Source organism: Gymnoscopelus microlampas (assembly GCF_963454915.1).
Source record: "Gymnoscopelus microlampas genome assembly, chromosome: 9".
NCBI classification, from domain to species: Eukaryota; Metazoa; Chordata; class Actinopteri; order Myctophiformes; family Myctophidae; genus Gymnoscopelus; species Gymnoscopelus microlampas.
The window spans coordinates 52,448,797-52,475,368 of NC_139946.1; the positions used below are offsets into that span (position 1 = coordinate 52,448,797).

General features: G+C 40.9%; 3 protein-coding genes across 3 annotated transcripts; 2 read left to right on the plus strand and 1 right to left on the minus strand.

Moving 5' to 3' along the window:
- Window positions 1–3,073: 3,073 nt before the first annotated feature.
- On the minus strand, window positions 3,074–8,826 carry LOC311051641 (di-N-acetylchitobiase-like; the record flags this gene model as incomplete). Its single annotated transcript, XM_084066225.1, has 9 exons — window positions 3,074–3,304; window positions 3,797–3,958; window positions 4,890–4,981; window positions 5,345–5,516; window positions 5,837–6,048; window positions 6,731–6,872; window positions 7,670–7,752; window positions 8,447–8,476; window positions 8,802–8,826. The coding sequence occupies 9 exons, from the start codon at window positions 8,824–8,826 to the stop codon at window positions 3,074–3,076; spliced, it is 1,149 nt and encodes a 382-aa protein (XP_083922351.1).
- Window positions 8,827–12,867: 4,041 nt separating this feature from the next.
- On the plus strand, window positions 12,868–14,703 carry LOC311051642 (sodium-dependent phosphate transporter 1-B-like; the record flags this gene model as incomplete). Its single annotated transcript, XM_084066226.1, has 1 exon — window positions 12,868–14,703. The coding sequence occupies one exon, from the start codon at window positions 12,868–12,870 to the stop codon at window positions 14,701–14,703; it is 1,836 nt and encodes a 611-aa protein (XP_083922352.1).
- A 7,176-nt stretch (window positions 14,704–21,879) lies between these two features.
- LOC311051643 (interferon-induced protein 44-like) lies at window positions 21,880–25,374 on the plus strand (the record flags this gene model as incomplete). Its single annotated transcript, XM_084066227.1, has 7 exons — window positions 21,880–22,405; window positions 22,640–22,697; window positions 23,039–23,234; window positions 23,673–23,825; window positions 24,146–24,317; window positions 24,478–24,578; window positions 25,180–25,374. 7 exons carry the CDS (start codon window positions 21,880–21,882, stop codon window positions 25,372–25,374), a joined length of 1,401 nt encoding a protein of 466 aa, XP_083922353.1.
- Window positions 25,375–26,572: the final 1,198 nt, after the last annotated feature.

A 26,572-nucleotide genomic window follows, 5' to 3' on the forward strand; every position in this document is an offset into this window, starting at 1 on the left:
AATGAATTAAATCAATTTCTTAATGGACACATACCCACTTGAAGACAGATTAAAAGGGTTAGTCCTAAAAGAAGAAAATATATATGTGTAACTGCACCATAGAGTTACTGTATATACATTATAGTGTTAAAGGAATATTAGATTTCATTTGATTAACAATGATTGGTGAGATTTCTACCTACCAGCCACGATGATTAATCGAGCCATGGTTTATTACAGTGGGTACTCCCTTTATACGTAGTAACCTGAAATAATGAAGAGTATATGACGCTTTTAAGGTTTCAATAAAGCATTTTTTCTTTAAGTATAGTAGGCCTACATGCCAACCTATTAGAGCCATATGGACCTCACTTACACTGAAAAATAAAACACTTTATTCAATATCATATTGCGTCTGATTTGATAACAACAGCACCAACATATGTTATTTGTTAATAAAGAAGAGTGGTCATGACTTACCCGTTTCTTAGTGAGGGACTGGTCCTTCTTATGAGGCAACTGGGATCATCTCTGTGGTTTATATAGAGGCAGGGGGGTCTGTGGCTGCATTCCAGCAAGGTAAAGATATCCCTGGGTTCATGTTTGGTATCAGGTTAGCCTGAGCAGGCAGGTGTAGCCCAGAGATAGAGCAGTCTTTGTAATCATCATGACACGTGGATTAGACCATGTGCGTTTGTAAATGATGAATCTGACTTGTTGATCAAACCCAATATGAGCTGATGTTGCCTATAGGTTCCAATTGGTTTTGGCAGAACTGGACTTTTTTTTTTTTTTATCCCACGATTTTGTAACCCCATCTTTTACACCCAGTGACAATTATCTATGTAATCCTGCCGGGTAGCTCTGTCAGTAGATTGCTCACCTTTGAATTGCAAGGTTCTGGGTTTGATATAGGCAACTCAGCGTATGAGAAGCATGATTTAGGTCAAGGGTTCCCAAACTTTTCAGGCCGCAACCTCCCAAAATAATCATCATTTGAACTGGGGACCCCCCCACCCTGACAAGCACTTGGAATTGTAGGAGTAGACTCCGTTCTGAAGATACATATTGTGAAAATTGCCGATCTACAAGCTCACTAGGCCTGTGAGCTTGTAGATCAGCTATTTTCACAATCTTTGCCTCTTTGTTAGGTAATATTTGACAATGTTTGACCATTTTTAATAGTATAGTTTCTTGGTTACATTTGACGTAGTGATGGTCTTATTATCGGTTTATTAAAATGTATTTAAAAGGTCTTAAAAGTCCTTAAATTGTCACTTTAGAAATGTGCAGATACCCTGTATACACTTACAGTATACTGTATGTTGGTTTGTTTACTGTTGAGTGAGGAAACAATGTTGCACATTAAGCTAATCATTTGGGGACCCCCCAAAATAATTTGGGGACCCCTCTGGGGGTCCCGACCCACGGGTTGAGAACCACTGAGTTAGGTAACCAAGACGAGTGGAAATGACTGGGGGTGACAGGACTGTATAGGTGTGGTGCTTTACCTCAGCAATACATCCCTCAAGGGTAAGTACATCCCTTGGTATGGATATCAGGACAACTCATAGTTCTCACGCACAGTTTTACTGCAGGCAACACTGACAGACAGCCTGTCGCTGTTAGACCTCAACACCCTTTGTTTTGTCTGGTTAAGATTCAACATTCAAGTTTGTGCATTTGTTACATCTTATTAGATTTTGGTTCCTCAACATTGTAGCAACAACAACAAAGAAATAATCGATTTGTGTGAAATGTTGATCAAATCTGGAGGCTTAATATCCAAAAATGTGTTTTACATAAGTCGGCCTCCTAGCGGCGCTATAAAAAACAGATGTGAAAAATGCAGGGCAAAGGTTTTTCCTTGGCCTCTAGAATATGAAGAATCTGAAAGCCTTGTTTCATTTAATGACTATAGAGATACTGTGTACCGATTTGCAGGAGTTTTGGACAAAATTTGTAGGAGTACTGTCCAAAAATGTGTTTTGCACAAATCGGCCCCCTGGTGGCGCTATAAAAGGCCCATGTGAAAAATGTGGGCCAGAGGTTCTGCTCTGGCATCCATGGAGTGTGTGTGCACAGTTTCGCTGCGATGAAGCCAACGGTGCCAGAGATTAGCTGTACACAGACAGAATGACACACGGACGGACGGACGGACGGACAGGGGGCAAAACATACTCTCGCCATGCCTTTCGGCCTGGCGGAGACAATAAGTATGAAAATCTAGACACTATATTCATTTTGACAGAGTTGATACGACACACAATATAGAGAAAGGAATGTTTGACCAGCCTTCCAAATCTTTCTTTGTGCAATCCAAAAGAGGTTTAAAATTATTTTCATGAGCTAGTAACCCTATACTCATAAGTACACTGATCACGTTCAACCTTGAAATGGAATTGACTATAAGCTGCATTGTTTGGCTATTCTGTTCACAGGAAATTATAGACTTTTTAAGAGGTTTAGTGTATAGCCCAAGAGTTTTCCAAAACTTGTAATAGAAGTGCCATAAAGTGTGCCTGTAACTACAACGGCCATTGATATCTGAAAGAACCTTGGTGTCCACAAATGGAACCCCTTTCCTGATAAGAATAGTGCCTCTCTAGCTTGTGAAAAATCTATCCAATCCAGTTGGTTCTGGTGACTTCTGAATCTTGTTTGTCTGATTAACCTTCAGATGGATTTCCAACAGGTATATATGATATATGGGTTGAGCTTTAAGGTGTGTAAATATTGAAATATTTTGTATCACTTTGAACCATTTTGAATGACGACGTGGCGCTCTTTTACAAGGCCAGGGGTTTTTGTTTACCACTGTTAGTGCATCCTCTCTCTTCAGGTGATAATGATATAATTAATACTATAATGTATTTATTGTATCATTATTGTAAGTTACTTTTACCACGTTAAAGCACTGCGGAAAAAGGTCACAATGATTACTACTACAGTAGATCATCTTTTTTTTCTAATCTGATGATTTTATTTCTGAAGATATATACCAAAGCACAAACATTTTGATTCAAACGATCAATACTGGTGGATAAATCAATCAATCGAGACACCAACATTTCTCTTTAGGGTCACATTTGCATTACAAATGCAAATGAGGCATCTGCAAATGAGGAAGACGGATATCTGCACATCGGAGGGCGTTCCACATCAGTGAGGCCTGGATCTTAGCCAGCAGGTTGTCGCTGTAGTCCAATTGGTCGCCGTTCCACATGCCAATGCCCCTCATCCCCTCAATACCAACCAAGGCCCCCTTGACGCAAATGCTCTGTGGGTCATCGAACCACACCTGGTGGAGCTTTCCTTCATCATCCTGGGTGGGAAAAATTAGAATTATAATTCAGAAGTTAGTATCCATAAAGCATTACATACAGTAGCATACTTAATATTGATCTGCCCATGCATTGTTCCATGTATAGGACATGTGGATTTCCAGGCAAGGCGATCTAATGGATATTTGTTGGGCATTTTAGCCTTTAGGAACGTATTCACAAGGCGTTGGTTGTTCCCGAGTCCTCCACTATGCAGGAGTGGGTAGATCTAGTAAATAACATCTACGTATGTTAACGAAAGAATACCTTCTCACTCCGACATCGGCTATTTTCTTGCTTTTGACAATTTCTTTGGCCTTCTTTTGAAATGATGATTTTGATTTTCACCTGGTTTTTCAATAGGATCGGGGGGTGGGATCGGGGGGGCGGGGCAGTTACTTTAGCACTTAGCACACCTAGTGAGTGGACCTTTCAACAGGACAGAACATGATAAACGTCTATGTAAGCCCTTACGGTAACCACCGTAACCGTACCTGGTAGTTGAAGTATGGTGCTTGCTGCAGATAGTCATACTTATAGCCGGAGATGGACTTCTTGACGTGCTTCATCAACCAGCTGAAGGGCATCTGTTTACCAGCGGCGTCGCTGCATGGTGCTCCACGGAACTCCACTTTGGCAAGAGAACACACACCGTCCTACATGACAGGAGAAGACATAGTAGACCTGTGTTCACTTTTTATGTTTGGGCTTTAACATTATAGACCAGCGGTTCCCAAACCTTTCTGATCTTTCAAGTGTTCATGGCCCACCCATCTTAACACGGCAGCCGTGTTTACTCGTGACCTATAAAAAATGGGTCCCGACCAGTGGTGGAAAAAGTACTCAAATTCTTTACTTAAGTAAAAGTACCAATACTGCAATATAAAAATACTCTGTTACAAGTAAGAGTCCAGAATTCAAAATTTACTTGAGTAAAAGTACAAAATGTACTAAAGTATTAGTATTAAAGTACTAAATATTTGAAAATAGCAGATCTACAAGCTCACAACGCGTTGCGATGCGACGCGTTGTGAGCTTGTAGATCTGCTATTTTCAAATAGCCTATGTATAAAATAGGGCTAAAGTGGTTAATGTATGTTTTATAATGTAATCATTTATACCTGAAAAGTAACTAGTAACTAAAGTTTTCAAATAAATGTAGTGGAGTAAAAGTACAATATTTGCCTCTGAGATGTAGTGGAGTAGAAGTAAAAGTATTGGAAATTTCAAGTAAAGTACAAATACTGTACCTCAAAATTTTACTTAAGTACAGTACTTAAGTAAATGTACTTAGTTACTTTCCATCACTGGTCCCGACGCACTGTTTGGGAAACACTTGGCTAACCAACAGAGATCAAACCCCTGCACAAATATACTGGTATCCCTCGAATTAATGTGTATGATTGAGAATGTAAAGTAAGACAGTAATAATATATAAGTGATGAATTGTACTGTTCCTTTTATATCTGTAATTTCAGACTCCATATAACATGGATATTTCAAAAGTAGTCTACTATAAGACTTATAGATTTAATTACAACAGAAGAGAAACCACCCATCACAGAATGGACTGTTTGTTCTTACCACGAGGCTCTCGCAGGGATAATCATAGCCATACCAGGGTACTCCCATCACAATCTTCTTGGGGTCGATCTTCATATCCAAATACTCTCTGTAGCCTGTTAAGAAAGACCACAATATGCAGACATGGTGTTATCAAATGTGTTGCATGGGTTTAGGATGAGGCTCATTAGTAATAGCGCCAGGCAGTTAACCGAAAATATATAGAAACCGACATTTGTACAAATTGTAAAATACAGCTTAAGTGATTAATCGCACTGATTGATTTTGTCAATTATATTGTATATAAAATGTACAATTAGTAGGTGGGCTATACGTTGATTCATTGATTTATATAAAAGATATATATTATATAAATATAATCAATTATTCCATTCAACAAAAACGTTATCGATAGAATAATCGCTAAGAAGATATTGGATAGTTACAGCCTGTAGTATGAATCATTACAACCAACCAACCTTTCAGAGTTTTGAAGAATGGAGCGTTGGCCATGGCGATGCACTCGCCATAGATCTGGCTCTGCTCGTCATAGGACATCACAAACACAATGTCGACGGCCTCCCCAATGGCAGCATAGTCATAGTAACGCCCGTCGATGTGATTTGGGGACCAGGCGAAATCAAATGACACCTAAATGGTCAGGAGAAGGCAGTGGTTAAGAAATACTCCAATACTAATAACCCTAACCACAATATAAAAGGTTTGTGTTCAAAAGTTGACTTGATTAAAAGTATGAATTAAAGTAATGGCTTCAATATAATATACTTGCAGAACCAATAAAGTACTCAAATGTTTCGAAAATAGCAGATCTACAACCTCAGAGCACGTTTTGTGAGCTTGTAGATTGGCTAATTCCAAATATCCAAAGTATAAAATAGTGCTTAATTGATTAATGTATGTTTTGTAATAATAATTGAGAAACTCTGTCACTGTTAAGATGTTGTTTGTACCTGGGACCCGGGGATGGCGTTGTGGAAGGCCTCAGTGGTCTCTTGGACCAGGGCGGTCAGGGCGTGGTACTCTGGAGAGTTCAGAGCCACTGGTTCTTCAATGTCCAGATTGATTCCATCCATGAACTGCTTCTTGGCCAAGTCGATCTGCTCTGTGATCCAGGCTGTCCTGCTGGCAGGGGTCAGCAGAGCGGCCAGAGAAGCAGGAATACCTACAGTAGTCATAGCAAGATGAAGGAACGTTATGAGCATATACCACAGGTTCTCAAAAAAAAAATCATGTATTTGGCCACAGACCCCCCATCTAAAAGTATTTTTTTGCCATAAGAAAAGAGGTTTTAAGAGGTGTTTAAGAGGTAATGTGGACTGAAAAATGATAACACTGTACTGGACATAATTGTCCAGGAAGTAAAAAAAAATATATATAAAAAAAAGTACTGGATATAATGAGGAAGCATTTGGTTAGCTTTGGTAAAATAAAAAAAAATATCATTAATATTGGCAGAAAAATCCCTTTCTCCTCAAAAACACAATCATGAAATGTTTGGCAGAGCGAATGAGTTAATCAAAGATGATGCAAAGAAGTCACAAAATAGTGAACTTTACTTCACTGAGTAATTTAAATCAGATACACGCATTGCATTATTTGCAACACTGCACAATTATGTCTCCATAACTCAACTCCTGAGTCCTGATACAAACAAGTACAATTGCCAACACACATAAAACACATTCTGAAATGAACATTAAAACATTAATCACAAATAACAAAACACAAAAAAAACACTTTCCCCATGGCAAATAACTTTTAATTTAACACACTAATGGACACAGACACTACAATATTATGTTTGTCTTTGTTGATAGTATGTGTAGTGGTTATAAATGTTGTACCTCTGAGGACTACTCGTGCTCCTTTAGAATGAGCGTGACACATGAGCTCAGCATCGTATGTAGGACCAAACATGGCCACTGTTGTCACGAGTTTCCAATCATATGACTGCCAGTTCTTGCCACCAACATCAAAGACATACACCTGGAAACAGACAATACTGTTAACAGATACAGTATGTATGCATCGCTGTTCCTTTTCAAGCTGTATAAAGAAATTAATTGAAAATATTAGGTGTGTCAATTCTCATGGCAATAATCCTGTCTCAAAACTATCAGAAATGAGTTAAATTGGTGCTGTTACAGTTAGGCTGGCGCAATCCCAATTCACAAAAAGTGTTCATGTCTGCCCCTGACACTGGCGGCAAAGATTATGTGCTGTAGTCGCCGGAAATGTATCTCAAATGTATGTATTTATGTACTTTAGAGTTAATAAATGCTGTTTCTGATTACTTTTGGTTGCGTTCCAAAATATCCTTGGGCGCTAGGGCCCAGCAGCTTTCATTTTTGAGTGGTAGATTCCAAATACTGTAGATAGATGCTGTAATGACCCGGACAATATTACGCAGTATGTCCCACAGTCCCACTATATCTAGTAGAACGGGGGTCCCCCAGGGATCGTATCATTGTGATAACCTATAGTAAATAGAGTATCAAAGAGGTCACTGGCTGGAACACTGGAGCCCACTTTGATAAACACTGATGAATACTTGCTGCTGCTGGTAATTTGTGTGGAATTGATAGGTATTTGGCTGCAAACCCCCATCTAACAATAGCTTGGGCCATGCAGGGTCCCCATAAGAGAACCTCTAAGTGTCAAGCAGGGTTAAAGTCGTTAAACTGATTTAGATGATGAATTAATTTAGCTGGGACCCCCTAGAGCCCACTCATCATGGGGGATCCACTAAAACAAATCATTCTGTCCTCTCCCGTCTACTTTACCTCAAACTCCCTTTCACCCTGAATCACATTGCAGAGTTCCTGGTGCTCACATGGACACACGTCTGCTGTGGGATACTGGAAAGCTAGCAGACAGAGAAGGAACCAGAGCATTTATAATGAAATCCAGGCTGTTTTTTATAGGTTAGTTTAATTACTTTACTCACAGTACTCAAGTCAACCCCAGCACTTGAGTCAACACTCAACTTTAAGTGGAAGTTGTACTTGAATAAAAGTACTGGAGTATTCAGGAGTACAGTATATGCTTTTAAGAATATTTACTTTTTAAAAAAGTACATTTTCTGTTTTATATCAATCAGTGGTGGACAAAGCTACTCAACCCCAGTACTTATAAACAAATAACTTAATTCACTTTACGTGCACTTTAAGTCAAAGGATAGATAATCCTGGTCAAATATTACTCAACTACAATTGAAAGTTGCTAAGTCAAATTTGTGCTTAGGTTGAAGTACTAAAGTACTTGCTTTTAAAGATACTTAAGTACTCAGAAGTACATGCTTTTAAAAATATGAATTCAAAACAAAGTACATTTTCTGTTATAATGTCAATGCATCACTGTCTTGACAATTAGAAATGTTCCAAAAATAATTAAATAAAAATGTAGAAATTCAAATAAACACAGATACTCCAAAATGTAACTTGTAAATGTACTTCGTAACTGTTCACCACTGCTTGTATAATGAAGACATGCAAGGTGTCCTCTGTCCAATTAAAACATTGTAAACTGTGCATTTTTCTTAAACTTCTAAGAAAACTCACCGAGCTGCACATGCAGCAGCAGAGCCAAACCTGTAAAAAAAGCAGGACACATGTAGTTAGCTAAGCTTAAACCAAAAACTAAATCCATCCAAATCGTATAGTATCTTAACACCTTAAGTCATAGTCTCATACTCTTACTTAGTAATAATAATAATACATTTTATTTGTAACACACTTTATATTCGACACTAATGTCAAAGTCCTACATGGCATAAAAAGTCAAGAAAAAAAGATTTAAAGACCTGGTCTTACTTATCTCTATACGTCTAGTCTAAGAAGAGATAGCTTCACAATCGGTGTAACTACATTAACTACAAAAAAGTTAAAAGTACAACATACATTTCAGTTAACTTACCTGTCAGAATCAGAGCCTTCCCCATGATTGCAGTGGTGTGCAAGGAAGGAATACACTCACTTTTATACAGTACACACAGTGCTCATATCTTCCACACATGTACAAAAAAAATGATGTATTTGCTAAAGATTGTTTCACAAAAGATTATCAATTGTGTCAACATGTACTACGATTACTTTATTTTCCACAAACACGCAGGCCAGTTTAACATTTCTCCTTGTGTGAAGGACTGATAATGAAATGCTCAATGCAGCAATATTGATAATAATAGTGAACACGATGTCGTCATGAATGTATTTTCATATTTACGCATCGATTTTAGTGAAATTTAGGTGAATGATTGAAAACTATTTGAGCATTTACTATTTGTGATCCAATTATTTTGGTGGCGTTTCAATACTACCTTAATGTGCATGTGTGTGTGTGTGTGTGTGTGTGTGTGTGTGTGTGTGTGTGTGTGTGTGTGTGTGTGTGTGTGTGTGTGTGTGTGTGTGTGTGTGTGTGTGTGTGTGTGTGTGTGTGTGTGTGTGTGTCAATATATAATTTACCAACTGTGCTGTTTTGTAAAGTAAATTACTTTTTATTTGCCAAAGTCATGTAAATTGTTATCTATCTGTCTATCTGTCTCATGCAATAGGCAAAATGTAGCTATTTCCAAGCCAAGGGCTTAAAGGGCAAGACCACTTTTAGAGGTTTGGATTGTGTAGTTACCTTGCCATGATGTAACTCCAAAGGTGGACAAGAAATCCAAAATAATTGCTCCATTGATTAGAAATCAAACTATGCTCCTCATTGACATAAATTGTACAGTGAAACAGCACTCAAAGTCCGTCTTTTAGCCCGTAAACGAACACAAACAAAGCTGATTCAGACAATATAGCACATCACCAAACCCAGTACTGTTTTTTATGTTATAAAAATGTCAAGTTCCTGTTGATTTTATTATTTGAAGAATACAAATCCGGATCTTCCGTATATTTTAGGCCTCTCTTTGTGCCCTTTTTAACACTGCTGCTCTAGGATAAGATATTGTATCTGCACATCGTACACTGCTAAAAGATGAGCTATTGTATGACAAGACTCTAACTCTAACTTTATTCTTACTTATTCTTACTATTACCTTGCTGTTGTAGTGTATCATTATGTTAGCACAGTTCTGCACAGTCCCACCAACATTTTGGCTGCTTTTACTGTATATTGTAAGTAAGTGACAAATAAAACCCTTCTTGATTCTTGTGTCTTTGCCTGAAACATTGTATGACATTGTTATATTCAGAAAGTACTTCTGTTATGCCTAGCTAGAGGAATCAGGAAAAAAGTTAAGCAAGTAATCACAAGCGTTTAGGCAGCTAGTCGAGATTTGATAAAGGAAGATAAACATGCTGGGCAATTACAGTAACATGATTAAAAGCAGGCAGTGATAGGCCTATGGCATGAGGTGGTATTTGTTTTGTAATATTAATTAATGTGCAGCTTATCTAATCGCCTTACAACCCATTAGAAGCTTTTTTTTTATCTAAATGAAACTAATGTGTGATAATGATTTAATAAAAGATATGCTGGCGTCAGCAGAAGACATGATTCTTCAAAGCAGAAGTAATGACAGAGGTCGTTGCTGTGGCTGCACCGTATTATAATTGAATTACTTGTGAAGAATTTATATTATTTTGTGCAGTTAGGGCGGCAGTCTAGTGAGAGCATTTGATCACTGGTGGTGGAAGAAGTATTCAGATTATTTACTTTAGTAAGCAATACCACAATGTGGAAATTAAGAATAAAAGTCCTGTACTAAAAATGTTATATATAATGTACCAAAAGTAAAAGTAGCCTACTCATTATGCAGAACCTTCCTATTTCTGTTTTTTGTTTTCAAACATTTTAACAAATTGTCATAATTGATCTACACGTTGTGAGCTTGTAGATCAGCTATTTTCAAATAGACAAAGCATAACATAGGGCTTCATTGATTAATGTACGTTTTGTGATAATAATCTAAAATCATCTAAAGTCATTATCCTGCTTATTAGACGGCTACTTAATGAATATATTTATCATTTAGTTAAATGTAAACAAGAATGTAGCTACAAAAGTGTGCACAGGTCTCCGCCAGGCCGGGTTACCTACCCAAGCCAAACTTTGGAAGGCAGTCAAAGCCAGCTGGAATGGAATATGAAAAATCTGACTGACCCATCTTGATCACATGTGCATGAGTTTTGGACAAAATTTGTAGGAGCAGCAGTATAGCAAAAAGTGTGTTTTGAAGAAAATGCGAAATGGCCAGAGCCTCGTATGGGGAGTTGCGTCATGACCCAAGGAATCCAGGGGATTGTATGACCCACCGTTTAAGGTGGCCAAAACGGGCCGAAGTGGCCTGTCATAGCGCCACCATGAGGCCGATTTGGCTGAGCTTCTTCCTTGGCTTACTGGGAGTGTGCGTGCAAATTAATTTAATGCGGACCGGAGCAAAACATAAGTCTCCGGCCTTCGAAACGCCGTTGGTTCAGGTGTCTGCAGTGGTCTGTTGTTGATAGCAGTGGTCATTAATGAAAAATAATTAACCAAACAGAATCACGCATTCAACTAAGCCGTGTAATAAAGCCTGACACATATGTACATGCATCAGACCTTACTGTTCTGACCTGCCATCAAGAACCAGTCAGAGGGTGCAGGGACCTATAGGGCAACTAGAAAGGACAGCAAAAATAAATATGAAGCCTTTTGTGAGCAGAGGTGATTCTTGAGATTGTTGGAACCCCGTCTGATTGGCTTGAATGAGCTCTTGGGGGCCCTCATTGCTCTGGGCCCCAGGTACTTGCCTACGTCACCTGTTTATGAAATGCACCTATGTATGAGTGCTCCCCGAACTTTGGGCCCTGGGACTGGGCCTGACATTGAAATTATGATTATGGAAATAATTCTGATTGGATGAAATTGGTGACCCACCTGAAAATGAATTTTATGTTCATTAAAGAGCGGGATAGACGGGGAGATCTACTGAACAAACACTATGACAATTAATATTATCCGAATAAAGAGCTTTAACGTTTTAACAAAAAACTTTAACCGATATATATATTACTTACACCTTTAAAAGTATGCATTTGTATAAACTGTTAAAAAAGGACTGCAGTTTTTCCTCAAAAATAGCATTTGATGACAAAATACAGTGTCATCATAATTCATATTTGTAACACATAAATAAAAATGATAATATCAAAACCAATATCTACCCTGTCCTGCAGTGACTAAAACTCAAAATTTGTTAGACTTGGCACGTTCTCGCTTGCATGTGTATGGAAGTTAGGTATGTGCATGTGTTGCTTGTTGAAGACATCATGTGAGGCTTGTACCCCCATCACTCCTACACACAATCAGTTGCTCTGTAGAACACTCCCATCTGCTGGACATATCAAGTACTGTAGGTTAAATTCAGCTCCAAGAGAACTTCATATTCCACTTGGGGATTGTGGTAGGAATAATATACTTTAGTGACTACATACATTTATGCCATTATTTGAAAGGTATGGGTCAGTACTGTAGAAAAAGAAGGCTTCTATGGAGCAGATTATTATGCATTACAGCTATGACTGTTTTCCTTAAACGTTATCCACAGTGAAGCCAAGCCGTTTTAGACCCCATCTTGTTGGTGTTTAAATACAGTAGCATATGTTTATTGTTGTTTTCTGCCTTAGCTTGATGATGTAAGTTCCGTGTGTCACGACTTGGCGTTTGTGACATAGAGCTGACGTCACGGTGTTGATGCATTTGTTCCTTAAAGATGCAGATCACAGTCACACAGCTGTCTTTGTCTGCAAGCAACAGATAGTAAAGGTCAAGAGCTGAGAAGGAAGAAGAAGGGTCACCGAACTATATAGTTATTCTTTTAACGAAGGGATTCTTGGTCTTTTTGTAATCATGTTAATTATATCATAACCTCATAAGCCCAGGCTGAGCTTAATTGCTAGCTAAACATCTTTTGAATAGCTGCTCTTTGTAGACTTATAAATAATTTGAAAATTAATTCCCATAAAGATTGTAAAGTTAGTCAATTTCGTCAACGCTAACAATGGTTTCAACAACTACGGCTACAGTTCTACTGGCGGGCACAGTAGTAGCCTTAGCAATCCAGGGCCCGATGACAGAGTACCTTTGGCTACTGATTCTTGGCTTCATTGTCGCCTTCATTCTAGCCTTTGCAGTGGGTGCCAATGACGTTGCCAACTCCTTTGGCACAGCTGTAGGCTCTGGAGTAGTCACCTTGAAACAAGCCTGCATTCTGGCCTCTGTGTTCGAGACTCTCGGGTGTGTGTTTATTGGGGCCAAAGTGGGCGACACCATCCGGAAGGGCATTATTGACGTTAATGTGTACCATGGCGCTGAGCAATTGTTGATGGCTGGATCCTTTAGTGCAATGGTTGGTTCTGCAGTGTGGCATCTGGCTGCCTCCTTTTTTAAGCTTCCCATCTCTGGAACCCACTCCATTGTTGGTGCTACTATTGGCTTCTCCCTGGTCGCCAAAGGCCTGAAAGGGGTCAACTGGCTTAAACTCCTTCTTATCGTAGTGTCCTGGTTCCTGAGCCCCCTGTTGTCCGGTATAACGTCAGGAATTATTTTCTACATTGTACGCAGATTCATCTTGCAGAAGGACGATCCCGTGCCCAATGGACTGAAGTCCCTGCCTGTCTTCTATGCCTTCACCATGGGAGTCAACGTGTTCTCCATCCTGTACACCGGAGCTCCGATGCTGGGATTTGACAAGATCCCTTGGTGGGGTGATCTGATCGTCTCTCTGGGCTCTGCTGGACTCACCGCTGTTCTGGTCTGGTTTATTGTCTGCCCATACCTGAAAAGGAAGATTGAATTGTCCGCTAAGCCCCAACCTGTCCCAGAAGAGCGCAGAGTGGTATCTGATATCGGAGATTCTGATGACACAGACCACGATGCTTCTAACAGTGTCCCCGATCAACCAGCGGTTAACAAACAAGTCCAGGACAGCGATGGCCAAACCGACACCCCCGATCAAGCCCAGTTCAACAACATGCCAGTTTACATCCCTAGCAACAGCAACAGCCATTACCACACTGTCTGCAAGGACTCTGACCTCCACAGGGAACTTATGCGCCAAAACAACAGCTACACCTCCTATGCCTTGGCCATCACTGGCATGCACAGTGGACTCAAGCATAAGGAAGGGGTATTCCGTGCCTGTGACGAGGGTGACGAGGGCCCGGGTTCAGGTGGCCTGGACTGCAGTCAACTGGACGGCCTGAACTGCAAGCCAAGTCACGTCAACTCAACTTCTGAACACTTGACTCCAGAGCGCCCCCTGGAGGGCCATGTGGCGGTGGAAATGGTGAAAGAGGATGATGATAACAAACTGGAGAAAGACAGGCCTGAGGTCGCCACTCTCTTCCAGTTCCTCCAGATTGTCACCGCCTGCTTCGAAGCCTTCGCCCATGGAGGCAATGATGTCAGTAATGCCGTCGGCCCCCTGGTCGCTCTGTGGATAGTGTACTCGACTGGTAGTGTGGTATCAAAAGCCAGCACTCCCATCTGGTTGCTTCTCTATGGAGGAGCGGGTATCGCGGTCGGGCTGTGTGTGTGGGGCCGCAGAGTGATGCAGACCCTGGGCAGAGATCTGACTCCTATCACCCCTTCCAGTGGTTTCAGCATTGAACTGGCCTCAGCCCTGACTGTGTTGTTTGCCTCTAACATCGGCTTGCCCGTCTCCACCACCCACTGCCAGGTGGGCTCTGTGGTGGCAGTAGGCTGGCTGCGCTCTAGGACGGCTGTGGACTGGCGCCTGTTCCGAAACATCTTTCTCGCCTGGATTTTAACCGTGCCAATCACCGGCCTGATCAGTGCTGGCGTCATGGCACTCTTCACCCATGTCATCCTGTGAGTGTTGGGGAAATACCCCATGTTGGGGGAGGAGAACCCGCTGGATGTGAGGCTGAAATACATTGCTTACGTCAGTGATTCCCAACCTATTTTCATTTCAAGGACGCCCAGCATTCGGTCACAGACCCCCATTTTATCTCTGGAACCCCAATCTACAAAGTAAAATCCTTAGGGTTCATTTAACAGACCTGTAAGAAGAACCACTGCTAAACTCAAATCATCATCTTGTCAGACATGGTCTAATAACGGCACAGACTTCCTCTACGTCGATGACTGATGACATCATATTGATGACATCAAGTCTTGCCCTAATAAGGAGGGACGGCTCCACAAAATGTGAAAAGACTCACAGTAGACAACAAGACAGGGTCTAATAACAGTGTTGATGATGCAGTCTTGCCGAAATATGGAGAGACGGCGGGATGGCAGAACAGAAATTATGAATTTTAAAAAAATGTAAAAGGTCCCCAAAGAACTAACTGCCACTAACGGCATGGCATCTATGCCGTATATGACATATGACTACATTTTTCAACCTGACTTCCATGAACTTGGCTTGTGGGTGGATGTTGGCTGGACGGTGGGCGTCACAAATGTAACATGCCCATACATGGAGACTGGCTGGACGCTGGATGGTGGATGGATGTCACAAACAGGCCCATGTATGGAGGTCACTTTAAACTAGATGTTCAGCGGCCTGAACATCTACTGGAGAACTATTACATAAGTGTGTCTGTCTGAGGGAGTGCGGTGCCCGGTGTGAAGTTGTCCGGGTCAGCGGTTGGACTGATATGCCCATATATGGGCTGTCAGATCAGGTTGTCCAGACGCGCCGATCCGGACGATATGCCCATTCTGTATGCAGCCTTGTAGCCTACGCACTACATATGGAGATTGTCTGTATTCTCTGTCAGACTATTTGTCGCCTTTATACCCATATATGGAGATCCCTGATGCCATCAATATGATGGCATAGTACTGACATCCTAGACTGACCTCCAAGTACTATGATTGATATACGGGTACGATGGGTATTGCATAACAACGGGAGGGCATCGTTCCCCACGGGCATCAGCCTAGTCTCTATCTAAAAATGCACAAAATCTGTGTGTGTGTTTTTTCCCCCCTTTTTTTCTCTTTTGTTCTCTATTCACCCAGGGAAAGCTGCTGAGCACAGATGCTAATTTTCATCAACACCCTGCACACATACAGACACACACACATTAAAACCTGGGAGCTGACCAGTACAACCAACAAGTCTTACTACTTTGGCCACTGCGTATGTCTGACCACTGCATATGATGAGAATGGTCCAACCCATTTACTTCAAACTTGTGTGCGACTTGAGGGACTGCAGTGTTGAGTGGGAAGTCAGTCGGATAAGTGCTTGTCCAGAACCGAAAATCCACAAATCTCACCCGTGAGAGAACGGAGACCCCCGTGCATTCGAGCCACTTGCTGACAATGGTAATGGGCGACCCGTCTCCAGTCATTCAGGCACGCGCTTGGAGTCTTGGGGACCGTCGGGACGCAATGGATGATTTGAAGCCAGTCAGTGAACACTCCCTCTAACCGGGCTGGACATACCTTGAGTACACGGGATGCTGCCGGGGCAAGCAGCTTTATCGGTGTTCACCCGCTGGAAGGCTCTGCGCACGTCAGCCTCCAAGATGGTTAAAGGGCTGGCTTCCGCAGGTAGTGCAACGCAGTGGGAGGTTCCTGCGAGCATCAACGTTGTTCAGCTCACCAGGGAGGGAGGCAGAGGGACTCTCTGCAGGTCCGAAGCCCCTGCCATGTCGTCCTCACATCCCCGCTTTCAAGTTGGTCCTCCAGCTTACCAGATCTGAAGGCGACATTGCGTGCATGGAGAGCAGCACGGACCTCGCTGTTGATCCAGGGTTTCTCGTAGGGATAGATCCGAACGGACTTCTTTGGAACAATGCCCTCTATGCGCTTATACTGATGAAACACATGACTGTGTCTGAAAACTTGTTGATGTTGTTCTCAGCAGCGTTCTGAAACATCCCTGTCAGGGACCGAGTTGGTCGGCAAGAGACACACCAGGAGGCTTGTGTAGTTCCTTTAAAATGTATTTTGTTTGTCTTTTATTTTTCCAATAAAAACATGACAATTAATAATTCTAGGCCCAAACCAAATGAGGATAAGCAGAAGAGCTTCACAGCACGACTGACCTAACCAAAATGAGACATGAGGGGAACATAGTGGGTAATCAGTCCACTCTTGACACAAAGAATAACATTTAAACAGACTACAAATAACTACAACATAATCCACTACAGCAATAGGCTGCCCTAGCGCGTCTGATGTCATGTCTAGAGGGGCGGGTTCAAATTCACCGGAGAGAGAATCCACCTGCTCCCATTGGTTCACCGATCTGTCCGTCACCCCCGCCCCGCTCCGCATAACATTTGGAGCGACGCCCACTGCACTCTGGTTGGTTGAGGATGACTCCCACTTCCTGTGCCCGGCACGTCAACTGGCTGGTCCAGGCTCTTATTTTTTAGCAAAATTAAAAAATAAAAGCCTGGAGATCGAGGCTACTACAGCACTAACTCATATTAACTAAAGAAAATACAATGAAACTGAAATATCATCATCTTAATGATGCATTCAAACTCATAATAAATAAAAAGGTTGTCTGAGGTCACCTCGAGTCCACCAAGGATATGCTGAACCGCAAAAAGGAAGGGTGGCATGGCCAGTACCACCTTGTGAGCCGTCCATTGGTGTTCTTCATCCGCTGCCATTTTAGACGTTGCTCCTTCTGGCGTTCCGACCAAGGGGCAAGTCTTAGATATTTACGATGAGGCCGACAAAATGGCCAGAGTGGCGCTGTTTTACCCTGCGCCGACCTGCGGTGTCAGAAAGAATTTATTTTAACGTGAATGGGTTTTTTGACAAACTTTAGACAAACTTTAGACTAGATTTTCTTACTGTAATAAAAATTGTCATAAATTATATATGCTTCCAGTCGCTAGTTTAAAGTCTCCTTTCAATCATCAGGATATGCGTTTTGCTAAATTATGGTCCTATTTATTATAAAATTGACGATAAAGTAGGCTATTCTCTAGGAGGGGCGGGATAATTTGATTGACAAGCTACACAACCAATAGCATTCATTCCCCGCCCCCCGCTCTTGATTGACAAGCTACCCAACCAATAATGGTCTGGTCTCATTTCTGACGCGTATTGAAAGATGGCGGACCTACAGTGTTGGAACAATCGGCTTCATTTTCGGTCTGTAGAAAGCAGCGGAGTGGGTTTGTCCATCTCATTTATACAGTCTATGGTTCCGACTCCTCCCTCAGACGAGCAGTCCAGGACTCCTGCTCATCCATGTGGATAGGAAGAATGCCAGCCAGGTCCGCCAGTGTTGGTTCTCTGCTGGTTTCACTCTCAATGCCATGTTCAGTGGCTCCATGGTTCCTCCTCTGGATCCGCCTGTGTTCCACAGGGTCCTCTCCCTTGATAAGAGAGACACCAGGAAACGTGTTTCTTTAAAATGTTTTTTTTTGGTCTTTTATTTTCTATTAGAAACAAGACAATTAATAAAACAGAACAAATGAGGACAAACAGAACTGAACTTGACAGCCTGATGGACCTAACCAAAATGAGACATGAGGGGATCATATATAGTGGGTGATCAGTCCACTCTTGACACAAAGGGGAATGGACAAAGAATAACATTTAAACAGACTACAAATAACTACAACATAATCCACTACAGCAGTGGTTTTCAACCAGTGGTCCGGGGACCACCAGTGGTCCTTGAGGGAGTACCAGGGGGTCCCCAGCAAAATGAGTTAACATAGCGTCACAATCATTTTAACCACTTAGCTTTGGCTATTCAAAAATAGCAGATCTACAAGCTCATAGCGCGGCACCGAGTGCCGCACTATGAGCTTGTAGATCTGCTATTTTTGAAAAACCTTGAAAAAGTGTGCATATTTTTGAATATTTATATTTTTTTTAAGCGAAAATTAACTGATATCTTTGCTTCTGGCGGTCCCTGGCACAAAACATTTTCAATTGGGGGTCCGCGGGCAAATGTATATCAATTTAGGGGTCCCTGGCATGAAAAAGGTTGAAAACCACTGCACTACAGCACTAACTCATATTAACTAAAGAAAAGACAATTAAACTGAAATATCAAAATACATTTCCTCAACATCTTAATAATAAATTCAAACTCGTAATAACCCTCCCCATATGCCCAGGGGACATGGTGCAGTCCAATTAATTACTCAATCAGCTCCTTATAAGCACATGTGAAACAGCTGGTCCTTTCTTTGGCCAGCCATCCTAAACTCCAGCACTCATCCAAACTGGTAACTCAACAAAAAACAAATCAACTTAAATACAAATTAAATGACTCCTGATAAAACAACTTGATCCTAACAAAAGTTAACTTAATGAATGTACACTCCAGTCAGTAACTTTCCCATAAAACTTGTATTAAACAGTATGTAATTTAACCGATTCTGTGTGTAGTCCTTTACATTTGTAGTATGTAGTGCTGAAAATAAATATAAATTAAATTAATAAACCAAAAAAGAGAACTGTCGGCCATGTTTTACTGACCTTGTGTGGCTGCTGGTGTGGCCATCACAATCCCCCAGTCCACATGGTCAAAACAGTCTGTAATGTGGTGTATAGGGGTGTGATAGAGGTGCATTGGTACCCCAGGAGCAGGGATGTGTGAGCGGGGGGTGGAGGTACTGTATGGAGCTTGATAAGGTGCAGTAGGAGTCTATCCGATCTACAAGCTCACAATGTGTCGATGTAGATCGGCTAGTTGAACTATTAGATTTCCCCCCCCAAAATAGTAAAATATGACTAATATGTTTAGGCATAAGGGGTAAGGCAAGATAGGGCCCAGAGCATGACACAACTGGTCCCTTATGTTTCAAGGCAGCCATCATTGTCATCACCACTTTGCTTACTAGCCCCAGGTTTAAGCTGTGTTTCCCAAGTCCATGACAAATATCTCTAAAACACTAAAATGTCCCATCATTCACTACCAAATTGTCCCGTTAAAATAACACTTGTTTTTTGTGCTTACATATGTTTATCTTGTTTTAATCTATTCTGTTGAAAGGTGCAGTCACTAGGTGCTGAAATAATTGTCCCCCATTCTGATGAAACACCAGGTATAAAAAAAAGTAAAAGAAATTGTCATTGTAGTGAAAACAGCCGATCTGCAAGCTCATGGGTCACATCAAGAGGCATTGTGAACTTATAGATCACGGTAGAATTATCCAGGGCCATCCAGCGACTAAAGTTTGAGGTTATTATTGTGATTATTATTATTATGTGTGTATTTCCTGCTTATTTAGGATCTAAATAATACATGCTTATATGAAGGTTAATACTGCTTATTTGGAGTTATAAACTGAAGTTGTAATCCAAAGGTACAAATATATACAAATTCTAAAAGCCACACAGCAGTGGACTTTACACATGTCACCTGAATGTCACATAAAGGCATGTTGATTGATTAGGTCAGATAAGGAGCTGGGGAACAGTGGCTACTGTTTAGAACAGTGCTAAAGCCTGTTTTTCCACACTAAGACAATACACAAGTCACATGATTAATCAACAGAAGGTTACACCGACATGGGTAGACCAAACCGATATAAATGGAGTGGATGCTCACTATCAGGACAAAGTGTTCTACACATGCACCAGTGTTACTAGTTACCAGGGTGTTATTGCAGCGTTTGTCATTTTCCATTGCAAGCTCCGAGAGACTGACGGTAAGAATTGAGAGCGTGTTTACACAACAATATTATATTTCTGATATGGTTTATAGTTTTGTGTGTATATTTCATGTCAGTCATTTTTCGCTGTGTTGTTGTTTGTGTTGACTTTTTTAGGTTTATAACCTGACTCTACTTGACTACTGGCCTACTGGCTTACTGGCCTACTGGCCTAAAAGTGTTAGAGTGTGTTTGTATTGTAATGTTAATATAATAAAACCATCAAAGACACAGGTCTGAGTTGTGTATGCTAACTCGGTTGCTCAAATACCCTTTACAAGGGGAGATCTAATTAGTTGCATTGCTTGTGTGACTGGCAAGATCATTGTACAATTACAATTATGTATTAATTTCTATGTTATTCCATTGTAATTTTGGCATTGATAAATTATTTTATATACTGATTTTGTTGTTTTATCTCATATGATTATAGCCTATAGTATATAGCCTATATCTGTTGCCAGAACTATTATAATAATTGTATACTTTTCCAAAACAAAAACAGACTTAATTGGAAGGATTCAAATTTTTTAACGGTGCCAGCCGCTCTACATTTGACCGTGTCTGTGTGTCCGTCCGTCCGTCCGTATGTATGTTTGAGCACAGGGCTCATCAAAGGCACCGCTTCCTTCACACATGGTGTGATTTTTTTCAGTTAATGTAGCTACTGCCACCTTCCTGTGACTCCATTTGGGGTCCTAACCCACAGTTTGAGAACCTCTGTTTTAAATGATATCACTGTTATCTTTTACCATCAAAACATAGGTGTAGACATCATCTATTCTGTATTATCATGTTTGGTTTAGGAGATATGATGCAAAATACATAATTTGGTTTTGGTGGAAAGTTAAATGGCTGCCACGGCTACTCGGGAGCGTTTTTTTTGCGATGGCTTCACGTCCGAAATTGTTCAGGGCCCCAAACCGTACAAGCGTACCAAGTTTCATACTTTTATGAAAAAGTGACCGATCTTCAGACAAAACCACAAGACTACCTCACATCATCACTGAATTGACCATTACCTATTCACCTGAACAGTTTATGATGTTGTACATGATATTATTGTAATCATTGACCATCAAAACATAGGTGTAGACATCACCTATTCTGTATTATCATGTTTGGTTCAGGCGTTATGACGCAAAATACATTATTTGGAAATGACGGAAGTAAAATGGCCACCATGGTCACCGGGGGGCGTTTTTCCAATGGCTCCATATCTGAGCACGTTCAGGGCCTCAAACTGTACAAGTCTACCAAGTTTCTTCAAGCACGCGCCTAACTCTGCTCAACCCAGTTGCCCCTTGCAGTAGGCTTATAGGTAAAGGCTACATGTGTTGTTAGTCACTGACATTTTCTTTATATCCTTTGGGGTTTAGATAACCTGGTCCTTCATCATGAGTGTGGTCACATCCAAGCTCTCTGTGGAAAATGAGAAGAGGTTGCTGTCTTTGTTCGGTCATGTCAGGATCCACCTGCTCTACAAAGCCAGTGTGCACGGCTATACCGCAGACGCCTTCCACAATCGTTGTGACCACCAGGGTCCCACCGTAATTGTAGCCTACAACAAAGCCGGGTTCATCTTTGGGGCCTACACTGCCAAGGATTACGCCATGACTGAGCAGAACATCACCGACGAGAAGGCTTTCCTGTATGGCATGAGTGATGGGTGGAATCCATTGAAGGTAGTCAGCAATGATGGTCAGAGTGGATTCACTGATGGAAATGATGGTCCGAATTATGGTGCTTTGGTGTTCCTGCACGATGACGAGCCTGTTATCCAGTCCAACCCGGGGACAGGATTCACTTTTACTCCCGATCAAATGCATGGAGATGACCTGGCACTGACTGAGTTTGAAGTGTACCGCGTGGATGGTGAGAGTGGAATTAGCCCTTATACCGCCCTTCTCCATGAATGTCACTGTGCATCATACACAGATTCTCTGTATTTGTAAACGTTGGCAAAATGTGTGTTTTGCAAGCTAAAAGTGGCTCATGTACAGGTAGATCTGATTGTGAATATTAATGTTGATTGTGTTTCAAGTTTCAACTGGTCCATAATATGGTCAAAATATCCACCATAATTGTGATTATGAATAACATGATTTAGAATAGCAACATCTAACAGAAACAGACATTTCTTTCTTTCTCAAACAGACTTAGGAGGTCGTCTACTGGCTAAACCATGGAGGAAGACAGATGCGTATAGAGATGAGTATGTAGACTTATACATACTGCATCTGGGGTCACCTTTTGCTACTAAAATGGAAAATGATTTAAATGAATTCCACTTGAAAAGATTAGTCTATATTACAAAATGTTATAAATAAATTATAATTAGAGGATCACCAGTTATTTATATAAAAAATGCATCAATCAGAACTTATTTTACCCTTGGAAAAAAAAGCCTCTTTATTTACATTTTAATTTTATCAATTATGCTGTGAGAGAAACAATGACTTTTCTTTTAGATATTATGAATTAAAATGAACTGCATTATCAACCAAATTAATGTTATTGAAATGACAAAAACCAGTACACATCTCCTTCCTCCAGGATAAAACAGCATTTGAAGCAGGATATCCAGTCATATAAACCTGTTATAAAGTCAGTGTCACAGGCCAAGGTGCTGCTGGTTGGACCAGTAGGGTCTGGAAAGTCCAGCTTCTTCAACTCCATCAACTCTGCTTTCCGAGGCAACATGACATCCCAGGCAATCTCTGGCAGTGTAGGAAAGAGCCTTACCACCCAGGTACTGAAAAAATGAATGAAAGAAACATCTGACTATATTTCCTGATAAGATATCTATCTGTTTTATCTTGCTGTATTGTTTTTCTAACCTCTGCATGGATTAATAGTGTTGTGATTGCCACTTTAAAATGGCATCCCTGCAGGGTATGGGAATGTAATAGTAATGCTTGAGCAAGACATACAGTAAACAGAGAAAAATGTCTGCGGTGTAGTGCCGGAGATTGTTAAACTCTTATCGATGATATCGTTTCGTTTAAAAATCAGTTCGGTACGACTAATGAGAGCTATGTCCGAAAAGGACCCAAAAACAATGTCCATTGTTTAGATATGATTCATGATTGAAAAAAAAAAGGGGGGGGTATTTCATTCATCAACTTAAATACAGCTCCAACAGATTCATTACAGCATGCTTTATATAATGTATGTTGTTGTTCTCTAGTTCCGCACTTTTTCCATCACGGCAGGGAAAGGTGGTAAACCTCTCCCCCTGGTTCTATGTGACACTATGGGACTGGAGGAGTCTGCCGATAGTGGTTTGGACATGGAAGACCTAGTCAGCATCTTCAAGGGTCACGTACAAGATCGTTACCAGGTTTGAACTGAAAATAATGTATTGTGCTTTTATTATTATTATTATTATTACCCTTATATTATGAAGGATTCAATCCCCAAGGACTGAAACTCTTTTGTTTTGTGTAATTTTTTCTCCTTCTGCTACAGTTTTGCTAATTTTTGTGAGATGTTAAATGTTAGAGTCATGGCATTTTCCCCACTGATTGGAAGTTGTGTGCGTTTACAACAAATATACCCCAACTAGCCTGATGGGGTGCAATAATTATTGGGTCAGAATTATTTACCTTAAGTGGGGAAATTAAACCTAACTTTCAACATAATTCTACATCTCTACCCCAGTTTAGTCCCACAACTCCTCTGCAAGCAGATTCAAAAGGCTATAAGAAGGATCCAACTCTGAAGGACAAGATTCACTGTGTGGTGTACGTGATTGACTCCACTAAGATTGCTCTGCTTTCTGACAAGATACTGGAGAAGTTAGCTGCTATTCGGAAGAGGGCAAACCAGATGAGTGAGTGACCCGGGAGCACTTACTTAACTTTCCCCACATTTAATATCTACTCATAATTTGATGTGCTTGTTGTTGTTTTTTTCCTTTAGCTTTTCCATCCTGACCATTTCCATTCTGTTTTCTTCTGTTACATTTGCTTTGTGTTCTTCTGACCCCCTAGATATCCCCCAACTTGTGCTCATGACCAAAGTAGATGAGGCCTGTCCTCTAGTGGCAGAGGACCTGAAGACGGTCTATCTCAGCAGTTATATCCAGAGGAAGGTAAGCAGAGCGATATCTAAATGGGTTTTTGTCAGATGCAGGTAGTCTACTGTATCTTGTTAGAATGTTTTTGTTGTCATGTTGGGCATCTCACTGTGATGACATTTACTATTTAGCAATATCCCTGATTATAGAGTACACATGGTCAGCAGAAACTATAGGGACTAGAGTACATAGGGAAGTGGGAATTGTCAGGATGACCACGTTGACAGAAAGGGGGGGGGGGGGGGGGGGGGGTGGGGGTGGAGGGGATTTAAAACTCCATCAATTCCTCTGAAGGCACTGAGTTTCATGGAATGATAGACGCATTGAAATTAGCACGCTTTTCTCTGAGAGGGTGATACACAATAAAATCTTCAGTGCTCATTTATACTCTGCAGGGTTAAATTAACGCTTAGGATTTTTTTTCTGTGTAGTTTTGGTGATACCAAGTGCTAGAAAGCTGCTTTTACAGTTCTGGCCCATCCACTTTGCTGTAGGTTACATGTCAGGTCAACCTTGGTGTACTAGCATTACCATTTGTACATCTCTGACATGTATTCATTTGCTGCACATGGTGACCAGAACTCACAGCAATACTTGGTCCTTCACTGTCTTTCAGGCCCAGGAATTAAGCTCCTCTCTTGGCACCCCGTTAGCCTGTGTGCTGCCGGTGAAAAACTACAGCCAAGAGACAAACCTGGATCCAGATGTTGATGTTCTGCTGATGAGCGCAGTGAAGCAGATACTCAACTACGCAGACAGCTTCTTTGATAACCAGGAAGAAGAGGTGGACCTCAATGCAAACGCCCAATAGGATAGGATAGGCATAACACTTACATTCAGGGTGTTACAACAGCAAAACACAAGAAGAGTAATACGTTCAAAACATAAGAAAGCAATACACTATATGTTCACTCTCAAACGCACATGCATACATACATACATACAGCATACTCACTCACAAGTAAACCCACACATCAAACACACTCACTGGTCTGTTCATGAATGGAGGGGAGACACAGTCCATGAGTAAGAGTGTGTGTCCATGAACTGCCATAAAACACTCCATTTATTTGTGTTTCTTGTGTTGTTTTTTGTTACTTCTTTGTGGGTGGGTCGTTGGCAATTTTTTCTACAGCATGTTTCAGTGTCTTCCAGCCCTGATAAGAGCCGCCTTTGCTCTTATCAGGTTTGATCTTCCTGAAGGGAGCTGACGGAAGCTGCATGCAGTTCTGCCCTACTATTCACATACTCTTTAACACAGTATACAACAGTATGGTTTTAAGTTTAAAGATTTGTTTTACGGTTGTTTTTATATGTCAATGTATCTCTTTATTTCCAAAATGATGGTTAGAGTTATAGAGTTAATGATCAGTATACTATAAGTGAATACATTGTTATCTGATTATAACAACCTATTAGTTGATTGACATGATGAGTCAAATAAGTATGGTGATGACAAGTCACTCATCCAAGTCTGAGCCATTTATTATGATGCCACGCCCTCAGTGGGGTCTGGGGACCCCAAGAGATCCTTGAGGAGGTAGTCGGTCCCCAGCAAAAATGTAACCACTTTAACCCTATTTTATACTTTATAGATCTGCTAAATACAAATCAATTTGGCCGTGCTTGACACGACAATGTTTGAGGACCACAGAAATGTGGCATTCATTTCTTGTGCACAAAGCACTATAAGTAGCCTACCAAGAGAAACATTAGCTGGCTTTCTCAGTGTTCATTCACAACTAACTTGTTTTTGTTTCTTTGTATGACAATGAAAAATAAACGCATATCATTTAAAAAAAAAGTTTGTCAATCTCCTGTTTTATCATTCCAAACCCATTGAACAAGCAGCCTACTCAGGTTGAGAAGGCAATAGTGTCTACTAGGATACCACTACACCACTACTGTTGCAACCACAAGTTGTAGCCCTTACCACAGCTAACCACATATGGCAAGCCGTTTTAACATTTAATCGCTAGACTGGATGTGTATAGTAGATATCTATAATT